Here is a 13,266-nt window from a genome sequence, read left to right on the forward strand (position 1 = left end):
TCCTGTCAGCAGAGCCTCTCCTTCATCAAACCTCTGCCCCAGTAGAGTCCCTCAGGTGCAGAGCAAAGGTGACCTTCCGACCAGCCTGCCTGCTTCCGGTGGTCTCTACATCCATTCCCTACCCTGACCAAACTTCCCAGAAGCACATGAACTCTAACACATTCCTACTTTACTCACGTAAGTGGATTCTTCCTCCACAGTTAAGAAGGAAGCATTTGCGGTATCTGACTTCCGGGTCCGTGTCCAGCTCCCTCTTTCAGTCACTGTCCATTCTGCAGAGAGTCCAAGCTCATTTTTTGAGTGAAGACTTAGCACATGCTGGGTCCATTGCCAAAATTCTCTTCTATACGCCCATCCATAAAACCCGCTGTCCAAAGGACGCTGGGGTACATTGCTTTAAATATATTCTGAATGCTTGGTTCATTCCATATTCATCTGCACACATGCAGTCATGTTCAGATATAAATTCCAGGCAATTGGGTAACATCTTTTTATTTATCTGCTGTTTTCTTATTGTCAAGTGAATAAATATGGTGCAGGTGGTCACTGCAGGCCGGCCTCTCTGGTATCCTGATAGTGTGCTGAGTGTCTCTTTGTCCACGCACAGGCTCCCTTTAACAGGATGAAAGCTACAGCCTTATAGCTGCTTGTCTGTGAGCAAGTGCCACACTCAGAAAAAATGAGGTGAAGGTAGCACACCCTTAAAACCCAGGCAGGAGAATCCAGAGTTTGTGCTTAGCCTGGGCTACATAGTAAAACTTTTTTACAACACACACACACACACACACACACACACACACACACATGATTTTAATTTGAGAGCTTTATATGCTGATAAAGGATGTCATTGAAAATGAAGAACATTTTGCAATTTGGAGTACAACCCCCAAACCCCCAAGATCTTCATTACAGAGTGCATCTTTAAATTGAGGGAAGGTGCTCAGTTTTAAAACATAAAGCAGGGCTAAATCTCACCAAGGTGCAAATCCAGGTTTCTGGGCTGTAGTCCTTCAGTGTGGCACAGGTCAAGCCTGTGAGTGATAGTTCTCTAGTATAACTTCGGAGCACAATTCTCCAAAACTTTGGAAATTCTTCTCTCTGGTATTTTTCAACCAAGAGGCCACATAGGTAGACATTAAAGAGACTCAGAGGCACAGTTTGTCAGAGATGCTGATTTGTTTCTCATTTTGTTTTAAATCAGTCTTCAATGAGGTCTTCTAGGTGAGGTGAGAAATACTATTATAATGTGAAAGGTGGCTGAAGTGTTTTCTGGAGACTTCATATGCATTCTCCCTTTGTGGCCAAGCAAGCTCTAGTTAAACCTGTGGCTAGACCCTCAGTGTCCCCACAGACAGAGTGTCTAGGATGAGATAAACATTCTAGGTCCTTAGAAACCCATTTGAGCAACATGTCTGACTCTGTACTCGATTCCTCTCATCTGGGTGAGAAATCCTTGACAGAAGCAGCTTAAGGGAAAAGAAGTTCGGTTTTGCTCATGAGCTCAGGATGTCAGGTGGGATGAGATATGGAGGCACAACTGGAGGATCGGCTTAATCTCTCTCAGCAGGAGCATGAAGCAGCTGGTCACATTCTGGTGACAGGTGAGAGTCAGAAAGGCTAAGCTAGCACCAGAAGGGCTTTATCATCTTCGAGAACCACCCAGGAGACCCACTTCTAGTAGCTGGCCACATGTCCCAAAGGCTCAGCAACCTGCCAACAGGACCACCAGCTGGGGACAGGTGCTCAACCCCTTGGCTCTGTGTGGGCCATTCACTGTGTACATGTTATACATCAGAAGTGCCCACCACTTATCAGACTCTCAGTGTAACAGGGAGGAAAAGCTTAAAGTTTGATTTTCAGGGACAGGCACCCAAGAAGTTAGGGGAACACATACTGCAAAGTGTACCCCCTGAAACAGCCACATATGAGCATTCTCCAGGTACACTGTAGCATGTAGGCCTAGGGGATGGGGGTAAGTGACCTCGAATGGAGATGGAAGCTTTCAGGATTAGAGGCTTATCTCATCTGTGAAATGAACCCAGTTTTGATGGGTTCATCCTACAGTCAGGCATTTGACAGGAAGAGTAAGTCTCCAGGCAAACTCGGCTCCTGCATGGAATGACTTGTTTTTATATTTAGAATGGCTCCTTAACAGCATAAAAGTCATAGTCCACATTAATTCTGGTTACTAAAGTTCACATCAAGATGGAAATAGCCTTTAATTTTCCTTGTAAAATGTTACCTGTTGCGCGCGCGCGCGCGCGTGTGTGTGTGTGTATGTGTGTGTGTGTGTGTGTGTGTGTGTGTATGCACCACACTGAAAAAAAATGAAACTTAAAGGAAGAAACCTAAGCATTTTTTTAAATTTTTTAATTTTTTTCTAAATATTCTGCAATATGCTTACAGCACCAATGGGCAGATGCTGTGTATGCCTTGATTGAGAGCCTTGTGAGAGATGCACAGTGAGAAGATGGTTTGCTGTGCTCATCCTAAAGAGACCTGGTGCTGTTCTCGCCCTCAACAGCTCCAGCATGTCGCCCAAGGAAGGGACAGAGCAGGGATCACTTCTCAGGGCATGATATGAGGCCATAGAGCTGATGTCAGTGTGGAGAAGGACCTTAAAAGATGGCAGGGTGCCTATGTCAAGTCTGTCCAGCCTATCTAGCACAGAGCCAAATGCTTTATAATCCCCTGAAGAAAGGGTGATACATTGTATTTGCTGCCTTCAAAAAGGGTGATACATTGTATTTGCCCTGTGCTTTCCCCAGAGCCTGCACCACTTCACCTGTAGGTGGGAGGGACTTTCCCTTAAGTACACAACTTTTCCAAAACCTGTAGTCAGAGCTCTAGAAGTCAGAAGCAAATCAAGCATTTGAGAGATGGCTTCCAATAAAATGCTTGCCACACAAATATAAAACCCTGTGTTCTTTTTGGGCTTTTCTTTATCCACTTACTTCAAAACAAGAGCTAATGGGGGAAAGGCTCATGGGCATTTCCAACAAGGGTTGAAAGATGGAAGCTGCCTGAGGGGAGAGCAGGAAGTAGGAATGGTGGCGGCCTCTGACCTCTTTGAACAGGTCTGTGCTTTGTGTGATAGAGGACAGAGATGCACACACCAGTCTCCTACCTCCTGATAACTAGGTGGAGAACTTAAGTAATACAATGTCTTTTGCAAAGGGGACAGAACTCCAGTGTAGTATTTGCAGGCGTAAAACCATGGTCCTGGTTGTTGCCTCTGTCAATTCAGAGAATACTTCGATAGATAAGCATCTGTGCTAAGCTGGTCTCGGTGATCGAGAACTTTGACTCTGCCTTTGAAGTCAATGAAGTTCCCTCTGAAAGGTATTTGAACAGTGGACAGTTACCAGTCTGGGAAGGCGACCCCTGCAGGGCACTACGTATACATACATCACATTTGCTCTTTTAAACTCACTGTAGTATCAGTAATTCAAGAGGCAGAAAGCATTGCCTTTTTGATTGATGGAAAACTGTAGAAGCTCTGTGCTGTGGCTCTAGGCGTGACTCCCTAAAGCTCTGACCCAGTCTCTGCTGGAACAGAACTGGAAGAAACCTTTAGAGCAGAGCATGTATCTTATGACTAAGAGGTACAGCATATGGAGTCACAGGAAGCCTTTTAAGTCCTGCCTGTCTGTGTTGTTTACAGTACAGACTTACATCCGAGACAGGTATCTTGAATCACATTTTGTCAGGAAATGAAGGTATCAGGATAGATGGTGCATCTTCAACTAGAGAAGCCCAGTGTATCTTCCTGAGAACTTACAATGAAAATCAGATTTGCTTCCCTCGTACAGCCCAGAGAACACCATGATCTGTGGTTATATCTTCCTGTCTAGTCCAGACCTCTGTCTTTCTGCCAATCATCTGAGGATTTATCTGCATCCAACACTTGGCTGGAAAAAGGTAGAAGCCAGAGTGTGTTGTTTTAAGCTCAGATGTACACACTGTGCAAAGTCAGGCGGGGAGAGATGCCCACTGCAGAAGCCACGGTCATCCTCCTTTCTTGGCTCTCTCGCTTGCTTTCTTACAGCAGCCACTGGAGAGGAAAGACAGCCAGAACAGCTCCCAGCACAGTGTATCCAGCCACCGGAGCGTGCACACAGCGTCCCCGAGCCACAGCACACAGGTGCTCCCTGAGTACCCACCTGCAGACGTCCCTGCTCCAGATCAGACCGACAGCTCTGGGCAGAAAAAGCCAGATCCTTTTAAAATCTGGGCCCAGTCAAGGAGCATGTATGAAAACCGACGTGAGTAAAGCCTGGGTTTCTGCTAACTTCCTAACAGAAGAGGCCTAGGTGTCGAGTGGACAGATGTAAGCAAGGTGGACCATGGCATCGTAGAGCTCATAGAATCTTCCAGTTATCTGTGTAGCCTGGGCGATGTCTCTATTCTGAGGAAGCTCGGGTACAGCGGTGGTCCTTTCCCAAGTGGAGACCGTGGCACACTCTGTGCTCTGGTTTGCCCAAGCTGCTCAGACACACAGTGGAGCATTACTGTGATTGTAGGTTCATGATAAGAGCTCAGGTGCTTTCTTGGTGGCCTTGTGGATTTTAAAAAATACTGGTAATGTTTTATTTTCCCCTCTTTCTTATTTACAAATGTTTCCCTTAAAAAGTGTGGGGGGTCGATTGCAGCTTTATTACATATATTATGGTCAGGTGTGTTCTTGGGGGAAACCTCACAGGGGACAATTGTAGCTTAATTATCTGTACACCGGTCACTGTGCTCTGTGCAATGCCTTTTTATTAGGCAGACTTGGAGAGATGGGCTTCAGAACTTTCTAGATTTTAAAAACCTAAAATGCCCTCCGTATTTCTCTTCTCTCCTTTTTTATGACTACTGAGGATGCTCACCATCCGTGGTCTTCATTATTTTATCAAAGCGAGACCCTAAAGTGCCCTGAGCTTGCTAGAAGCGTTTCAAGCAGTGAGCTTTACTGTCACTGACATTTGTCTCTCCAGATGGTCGGTCAGTATGCCCTGGAATGAGGCAGCCTGTCTTAGGAGGAAAGACATTCTATTTGTGTCTTGGGAGAAGCTGAGAAAACAGCATTGCTTTGCCTGGCTGCTCTTAGCATGGGTTTTGTCCCTAGACACAGCTCTAGTCGCCTCCATGGAGACTTCAGCCCAGAAGCTGGTGAGAGACATTGCTACCAACCACTCGGGCCCGGCAGAACAGCACAGCCGTGCTGGCTGAAGGATGTTTGGGGAGACTTCTATAGTTCCATGACTCAGATAAAGGCAAGGTGTAAGGCCAGCAGCCCCAAGAAGCAAAGCTGACCAAGCCCTTAGTTAAAAATGAACAATTGGGGGGCCTGTGAGGGTCTCACCTCTTGCTGATTATCAGCTATTAGAGGTCCCTTGAAGTATCATCAGGGTACAATAGTGAACCATCAGATAGACTGTTGTTCTGTCTCAGCCTCACCATGCTGATAAAACCAGCTAATTTGAAAATGGAACACACACACACACACACACACACACACACACACCTACCGAGGAAGATGTCATCAAACTATTCTGAAAACCAGACAGAAGGAAATGTCCCATAGACAACGTAAACAACAAAGCTGATTATCCTTTATCAAAAATGCTTTCAACTTCAGATTATGAAACATTTGCTTATGCATAGAGATTATCTGAGAACAGGACTCGAGTCTAAATTTCAAATCCGTTTATGTTCCATATATCCTTTACACTCGAAGCCAGAAAGTCATTTTAAACTGTATTTGTACTGATGTTTATTTGTGAATGTGTTTTATGGCATGGCCTTTTCTTCTTGTGGTGTTACACCAGTACTTAAAAGCTTTGGGTTTCAGAGCATTTGAGGTTTTCAGATCATGAATGCCCAACTAGTTTATACCTGGGCTTCATACCAGGAATCCTTTCTAATTGTAGTGAGTTTTCTTTCAAATGCTACTGAAGGAATGCCTTCCCAGGGAGAACGTTCCATTCCCTTCACAGGCCTCTCTCACCATGTGGCTTCTTCAGGAGATGTTGAGGGATTGCTTTATTGACTGTGGCCCATTATGATTGAGTTTAACATGGTCCAATCATTTTGTGATCCAATAAATCATCCCCTGAACTACTGGCTGGTCCTCCTGGATTGACAGGGCACTCCAGGCACATACTCAGTGGTAGGCTTATTTACCCTAAAGCAGCAGTATTTCTTGGGATTTGGATATTCAACTTTTAAAAAAAGTTTTCACCAGGAAAAGAAATTGAAATATCCAGTATGGCCATATCCAATTGCTGTAAGCACTGGCATTGCTCAAATGGAGGGAGGCAAACATTTGGAAATCTTTCAACGTTGCTCCTTGATTTTGTGTAGCATCTAAGCAATCAGGAGCAGGGATCAATGTCTCTTCTCTACTGTATGACTCCCACCCCTTAGTAATAATTCTGTCAGAGATGTTCTTCTTCCTATGGTTCCTACTGATGAACCTATATCAATCTTACCTTTGAATTAGTATTTTGTTTCATCTCAAATGTATTTCTTCTGTTGCCCTGAGTTATTTTGTATTTTGTCTCCTAAGAACATTTTTTAGAAAAAGGAGGATCTGGATCTCCCCATCCCTTGATAATAAAAACAACTACTGAAGGAAAAGGAAGTCACCGTACAGCAAATATACATATTATTCCTTTAATGTTGAAGAACCTTTTCCTTTTTATTAAACTTCATTGCTAAAGGCAACGTAAAGATAGACACGCAACTGACCACTTTCTTTCACATGGTCTCGGTGTTTTGCAAAATACCATCCTCTCAGTTTGGCCATCTGCCAAAACAGCAGTGTCAAAATGACGACTTAATCAGAGTTACAGATGTGTTAATGAATCCCTTTGAAGGATTTCAGTGTTAATTAAAGACTTGAAGTCCTTTAAATAAGCCATCTTGCCTGTTCTGTATTTTCTCCAGATAATATGCCAGTTGGATCCATGTCTTTAAGAATGACATGATTGGTCTTAGCAGACATTCACAGTCAACTGGTGTACAGCAGCATTTGCTATAAAAGGAACTCCAAAGCTTATAAGTAAAGTTTCTGCTTGTTTGTGGTATAGCTTGAAAAGAAAGCAGTCAACGCTGTCACCTTAACCATATTATAAAGCTGTACTTTAGGAAGCTGTGCTTACAAGTCTGACACCAGGAATTTAAGATGATTATAACAGTTTCTATGTGTTCATTCAAAGTCAATGGGTTCTGTGATTTCGCCTCAAACATAAGAAAGACAATTCTGGTTTGAACTGCCTGGAATTCATCAGGGCATGCTGCAGCCTTAAGAACAGAGTCTCTTGGGTTGATGCTCCTATGTAATCAGTGCTGGTGTGTAATGGTGGTACACATACACTTCCATTTTCTCAAAAAGGCAGGGAGAGCTTAGACAGCTTTCTAGTGGTCATGGCACGAAACAAGGTCATTCAAGAAGGTGGTTAGAGCCTAATTATACCTAAGGGTGGTGCTGTAAGTCACAGGAAGCTCTCGGTGTTCAATTAAAGCACCACAAAACAAAAAAGTGAAAACCAGAACTGAGCTACAGTCTTTGATCCCAAAGGATTCGTAACCTTTATTGTGACACTGAATTGAACATCTCTTATCAATCACAACAGAGTTAAAATGAACTAAGAAAGAGCCCATATTACACTTTACACAATTGTGAAATATATATTCCAGCTATGTCACCTTCGCCTGCGTCAGGATTGAGCAAGGGTGAAAGAGAAAGAGAGATCAATTCCACGAATTTTGGAGAATGTCAGAGTAAGGATCTGCCACAAACTTTTGCTACTTCATTCTCATCCATCCTGTTTGATGTTTCCATTTGTCTGGGGAGAAGTCCACAGCAGCCAGGGAAGATAAAAGTGCATGAAGGGCTGGTTTTAGGCTTGTATTGGCTCAGCATAAGCCAAGCGTCAGATGAGATTAGGGGGTGACATGTGTGTTTTCATAGTCTGTACCAGTGGTGACACCAGGGCCTGGTGACCCCACTCCCACCACACTTCAAAGAAAGTCATTCTGCTACTTTGTTAAGTGACCACTACCAATACCAGAAGCATATTAGCCTCAGAGATTGTCCCCTAGGACATACACAGCTGGATTAAAGCTATAAATTCTGTAAGACTGGCCTCACTAAAATACCGACAGTAATAAAAAATATAGTAATTTGGGGGAAATGGCCGTACCCTGCTGTTCTTCAAAATATGACCTCTGAAAGAAGAGAGTGAGGACACTGGAGGAATGAAACCTTAGGACTGTTTATACAAAGAAGAAATCATAGAAGATAAAGTTTGAATACCATAGTGTGTGTCAATATCAATTCACAACCCAAAGTTACTATTTACTTGGGTCAATGGTATTCAGCTAGTCAGAAGAACGAAGCTGTTAACAGGCTGACATTAAAGTACCAGAAGACTTTCTTTGTCATTTGTCTGTGTTGGTGTTTGTGTCTGTGTTTTCTGGTTCACTGTCAGTGTCTTTATATCCCAAGTGTCACAGGCCACCCTTTTTATTTTTAATTAACTTACCATTGCTTGTTGATTAAAAGGTAGCAAACCCTCCCCCATCCCTCGACCCCTACCCCCATGAACTAACAACTCAGGTGATTGGCCTAAACCTGTTGGGTCTCCTCCTCCGGATACCATGATGGCTGACACCTCACTGCCACAGAAAGCAGAAATGAGCTACAGCTTCTTTGTCCCTGTAGGATGGAGAAATGGTCTTGTGCTATGTGGTGCTGAAGAAAGTAAAACTATGGGCCAAAGGCATTGGCAGAGGTTCTTTCATTGCTCACAGAAAGCTCCAGCAGCCAAGTATAGCTGAAAATCCCCAGTGGTCTTTTGGGGTGCTAGGTGCCTTCTGTGGATAACCCAAAAGATAGAACACCCTCTGAGTTAGCTTGTTATTCCAGTGGGGCAAATAACAGAAAGCATTATTTACTAAGCTACTCACAGAGGAATGAATGAATGAATGGTTTGTGTATAAATGTGTTTAAGGAAATGTTAGTCTCTAATTGTTTCAGTGAGATCCTGTGCTATAGCTGGGTTGACCTTCCTTGGCATTTTACAGGTTAGCATTTATACTGTAAAGGACTAGATACACAAACCTAGGTAGAGCCCCAGCATTAAAGTAACTGAAGCAAAGCATCCAACTGTGAGCGAGTACTCTCTGCCTTGTACTTACCTATTCACACAGTCTCCCTTGGATTATTCACTTACTGTGTATCCTAGGCCCTAGACAAAGCACTAAAAAGAAACCATTCTCCCCAATGTGGAATCTAAGCCACCATTTTCATCTTCCCTGTTCCATCATACAAAATTGGAGAAGGTGGGAATTAAAATTCCAGGACTAGAGACTCCTACAACCCAAAATACAGTTAGTGAAACCAATAAGAAAGAATGTGGGGTGATGATTTAATGCCACTGCAACTAGATTATAATGTATTCTCTTTAACTAAAAGTTATATCGCTTTATGGACTATGAAGCACTTAGTATGTATATCAAATCCTCAATGAGAATGACATGGCCGTAACCACTTTTATTGTTCCTGAGGTGACAGTGCAGTTACATAGAATGCGTCCATGCACAACAAGCATTTTCCGGAATTCATTGAGAGCTTCGTTTTAAAGCACTAGGTCATTACTGAGTGCTGAACGTAAGATAGCAAGTTATTGAATAATGAGTTAATGCTTATAATTCAAATACCATAGGCAAACTGTAGGGAAGCTGTAACTGAGTGATGAGATACAGGTAATTGTCCAGAAGATTCTGTCCTCACTTGACAACTCTGGAGTAATAGGACTAAACTCATATCAAACTCTATATTTACCAGTTCTAGAGTTGTTGTGTTTTGTCGTGGTGCCAGGGAGCAAACCCAAGGCTTGGGGAAGGATAGGTGAGCAATATCCCATCAAGCTGTGCACCCCACAGCCCCTTTTAAGTAGTTTTTTTTTCTCACAAAATTAATTGATCTCGTATCAAATTACTGGTGTCAGTGGTCGAGATTATGTTAGGGAAAAAGAAAATAATTAGAAATTCCTTTTAGTACAAACCATACTTGTCCTCCCAGTAAAATAACATCATTTAGAGGGACATCCCATGCTACAGATCCAGTGACTTCTCCAGAGAGACTGCCACTATAGGTGGTTTTATTTGTGGATGCTGGGGAGAGAGGCCCTTGCTGACTCCTGGCTTAGCTGTCCATGTTGGTGTGAGCTCGAGTAGGAATTTAACAGGTGCTCCTAGTCCTTTGGAGAACTGCAGAGCTGACTGGCCTGCTACTTACTGTACCCTTTGTTGTTGGCTGTCACCCAGCCATGACCTTCTCTTCAGTTGCCTGTGCTGGGAGGCTTTTATTTGTGTGTACACCATCCATGCTGGTCCTGTCTGTGTTCGTCTTAGACACACGAACCCTTTTATTAGTGAAATGATCTTTCTTCCTTCTTCTCCTCTGCAGTTCCAGATTACCAAGAGCAAGACATCTTCCTCTGGAGAAAAGAGACTGGATTTGGATTCAGAATTCTGGGTGGCAATGAGCCAGGGGAACCCGTGAGTCTTTTATCTGCTTCTTTCCCCAGTGCTATTTGCTAAGGCTGCATAGGAAAATGGCAGCAATGACAGATCACCACAATAGAAATCCAGCTAGCCCTGCCCTTGGCTCTTTCACCTTGGGTAGTATGGATCTCATACTGGTTTTTTGTGCAGTTGTTGTTGTTGTTGTTGTTGTTGTTGTTGTTTGTCTTGAGGAAGAAGGAAAGTATTGTTTTCTATAGCTTTTGTGTGTGGTGGGGAATTTCAACAGCTGCCCCTAACCCCATGAGTGTCCATACACTAAGAAGAAGGAAAACAAAAGGCAAAGTGAGCATCATCCTAACAAAGCCAGGTGGCATCTGCAGTAGGGAAAAGGTGTGCACTTGAGTAGAAAGCATAGGGTCTGTGTAGTAAATGACCAAAGCACAGAGGGAACTTCCCTGGGCAGCAGTGGTGGTTTAAGAAAATGGCAGCCTGTCCTTAAATAAGAGAAAAAGAACCCTGAACAGTGATCTAGAAACACTGAGTCTCCTCCCTGGGTTTTGGTTTCTTAGAGTACGTTTACTTTCAACATCACAATGTCCTTTGCAAGGCAAACAAAAGAGAAGCTTTGATCCCTTGGGAATAAAAGCTATTACTCATTGAGCCGTTGCTGTGTGTGGTGCACTGTGCTAAAGACTTCTAACACAGGCATGCTTTATCCAGGATGTATCCTTGTTTTTCAAACCAGAAAATAAAAGCCACAGAATGATTAATTAACTGGCCCAAGGTCGGAGCTAGTATAAGTGGAGGGGCTGACACAGCCCAAGTCCTTCATCTTTTTGTTCCTGTCTCTCATAAACTCTAAATGTCATGTAAAGAAAATGGTAACATCATTGTCCTACTGAGAAGACAGAGCCACACACCAATGTTTAAACTCACATCTAGGGAACAGTGAAACTGCAAGGCACTGGCTATACACATTCCTCTGCCTTCTGGGACTGTCAGGCCAGCCTGCTCCATTTATACTGTTTGGTGAAATGCCCTACTGCTCAGCAGACAGTGCTAGACCTTTAAGAGAAGCAATGTCGATGTAATTAGTGGGGCGTAATGAAAGTGAGGTTCTTAAGTGGACAGGAAATGAGGAAAAGCTTCTCAAGTAAGTAAATAAAGTGATTGTTTTTCCAGAGTAGAAGAAAAATACATGATTGACAGACCACAGATGCATCTGTTTCAGAGAGCCCTGTAACAGATACTCTTCCCCCTCTTTACAAACTGTTACAGCACCTGGCACAATGCCTTACACACAGTAGGTGCTCAATAGTTGGTGGTGGCATGCATGTGGCTATGAATGAATAAACTGAATTATTTCTAGAGATGCACAGGCCATCAGCCTTGATAGTAAAACCAACGGGACAGTGTTTCACCCGTCATCTGATTACTCAACAGATTTATATCGGTCACATCGTACCACTGGGTGCTGCTGACACAGACGGCCGCCTCAGGTCTGGAGATGAATTAATCTGTGTGGATGGGACACCGGTAATTGGGAAATCACACCAGCTCGTGGTTCAGCTTATGCAACAAGCTGCCAAGCAAGGCCATGTCAATCTCACAGTGAGGCGTAAAGTGGTGTTTGCCGGTATGTTTTTCATTCATCCCCCAGACAGTGCTCTGCCTGCGTCTGCCTCCTAAGCTTCTATTTTAGCAAATGTTTGCAAATGTGATCAAGCTCAGAATTTGCAGATGGCTTGTTTCTCTCCAGCCCTGCTGCCATTCAGAAGTAGTTTAAAATGCTGTTTGCATATGCTCCAGGAAAGACATCCAGAAGAGTGCCAGTTGACTACACATCCCCTACCTCTTGCCCCCTCACCAACCGGAACTTAGCCTTCCTCTTCACTGGGTGATAATCCTCATCCCAAGAGCCTGGCAGCAGTGTGAGAAAAGATCACCTCAGGATGCAGAGAACTCAGCCAGGCTTGGACTGCTGAATGAACTCAACCTCACACAGCCCCTTGCTGTTGCTTTGTTCCTCAAGGCTTTTCTTTCCCTTCACTGGAAAGCTAAGAAGCTAGGAGTTCTAGGTTTCCTCTGCAATTTTTAAAATACCTTTCAGGCTCAACTCAAAAAGGACACTTCTCCAAATGCTCTCAGGTTTTGGCGCCCCCTTCCTGCCATGCCTGTGGCTCGGAACGTATTTCGGTATCTGTCTCTTGCCAGTTTAAGAAAGCTCTGACATATCTGGTTTTTCCTGAAGCATGTGTCTTCACTGTTCATCTTTGCATGCAGCCTCTACTCAAAGCCAGTGCGGCAGAATACGGAAGAGGAAGATTAACCGTTGTCAGTTGATTTCCTGAAGAAGTGTGACGTAAACCCTATGAGTTCTCTGTAGCCTTTGTGTTAGTGTAGCAGTTAACCACCAGATGAAACTGGCTGGCCCTTAAAAAACACTAGCATAGCTTAGTTTAAGTGATATGTAAGTAATTACAAAATAACATTACTAAATGCCAGTATAAGAGTCTAATGGCAGCCATTGAAAACAGCCCTACTCCACCACAGACTGTGTCCTTACAACTCATCCCAGGCCACCAAAGCTCTTACATGACATTCCCTGCTGCCGGTGGCAGTCAGCTAGTTTGCTTTGAGTTTTGAGGTAAGTCAGAAACTATTCGATTTCCCTGGCTTAACTTAAAGTAGTAGGGCAATGTAAATTTCACTCTCCTGGTCCAGGCTTCTTTTGAAAGACTTAAA

General features: G+C 43.6%; 1 protein-coding gene across 8 annotated transcripts in view; it reads left to right on the top strand.

Annotated features, from left to right (window-relative positions):
- MAGI1 (membrane associated guanylate kinase, WW and PDZ domain containing 1) overlaps positions 1 to 13,266 on the top strand; it is a 565,599-nt gene that overhangs the window by 530,147 nt on the left and 22,186 nt on the right. For 5 of the 8 annotated variants that reach the window (XM_080914319.1, XM_080914320.1, XM_080914322.1 and 2 more), the window contains exons 14-17: positions 4,049 to 4,265; positions 7,687 to 7,770; positions 10,463 to 10,554; positions 11,965 to 12,157. In XM_080914319.1, the coding sequence (XP_080770445.1) occupies positions 4,049 to 4,265; positions 7,687 to 7,770; positions 10,463 to 10,554; positions 11,965 to 12,157 (586 nt within the window). The remainder of the gene's footprint in view (positions 1 to 4,048; positions 4,266 to 7,686; positions 7,771 to 10,462; positions 10,555 to 11,964; positions 12,158 to 13,266) is intronic. The other 3 variants (XM_080914321.1, XM_080914323.1, XM_080914326.1) reach the window with 1 other exon arrangement.

The sequence above is a fragment of the Micromys minutus genome, assembly GCF_963924665.1.
Source record: "Micromys minutus genome assembly, chromosome: 3".
NCBI lineage: Eukaryota > Metazoa > Chordata > Mammalia > Rodentia > Muridae > Micromys > Micromys minutus.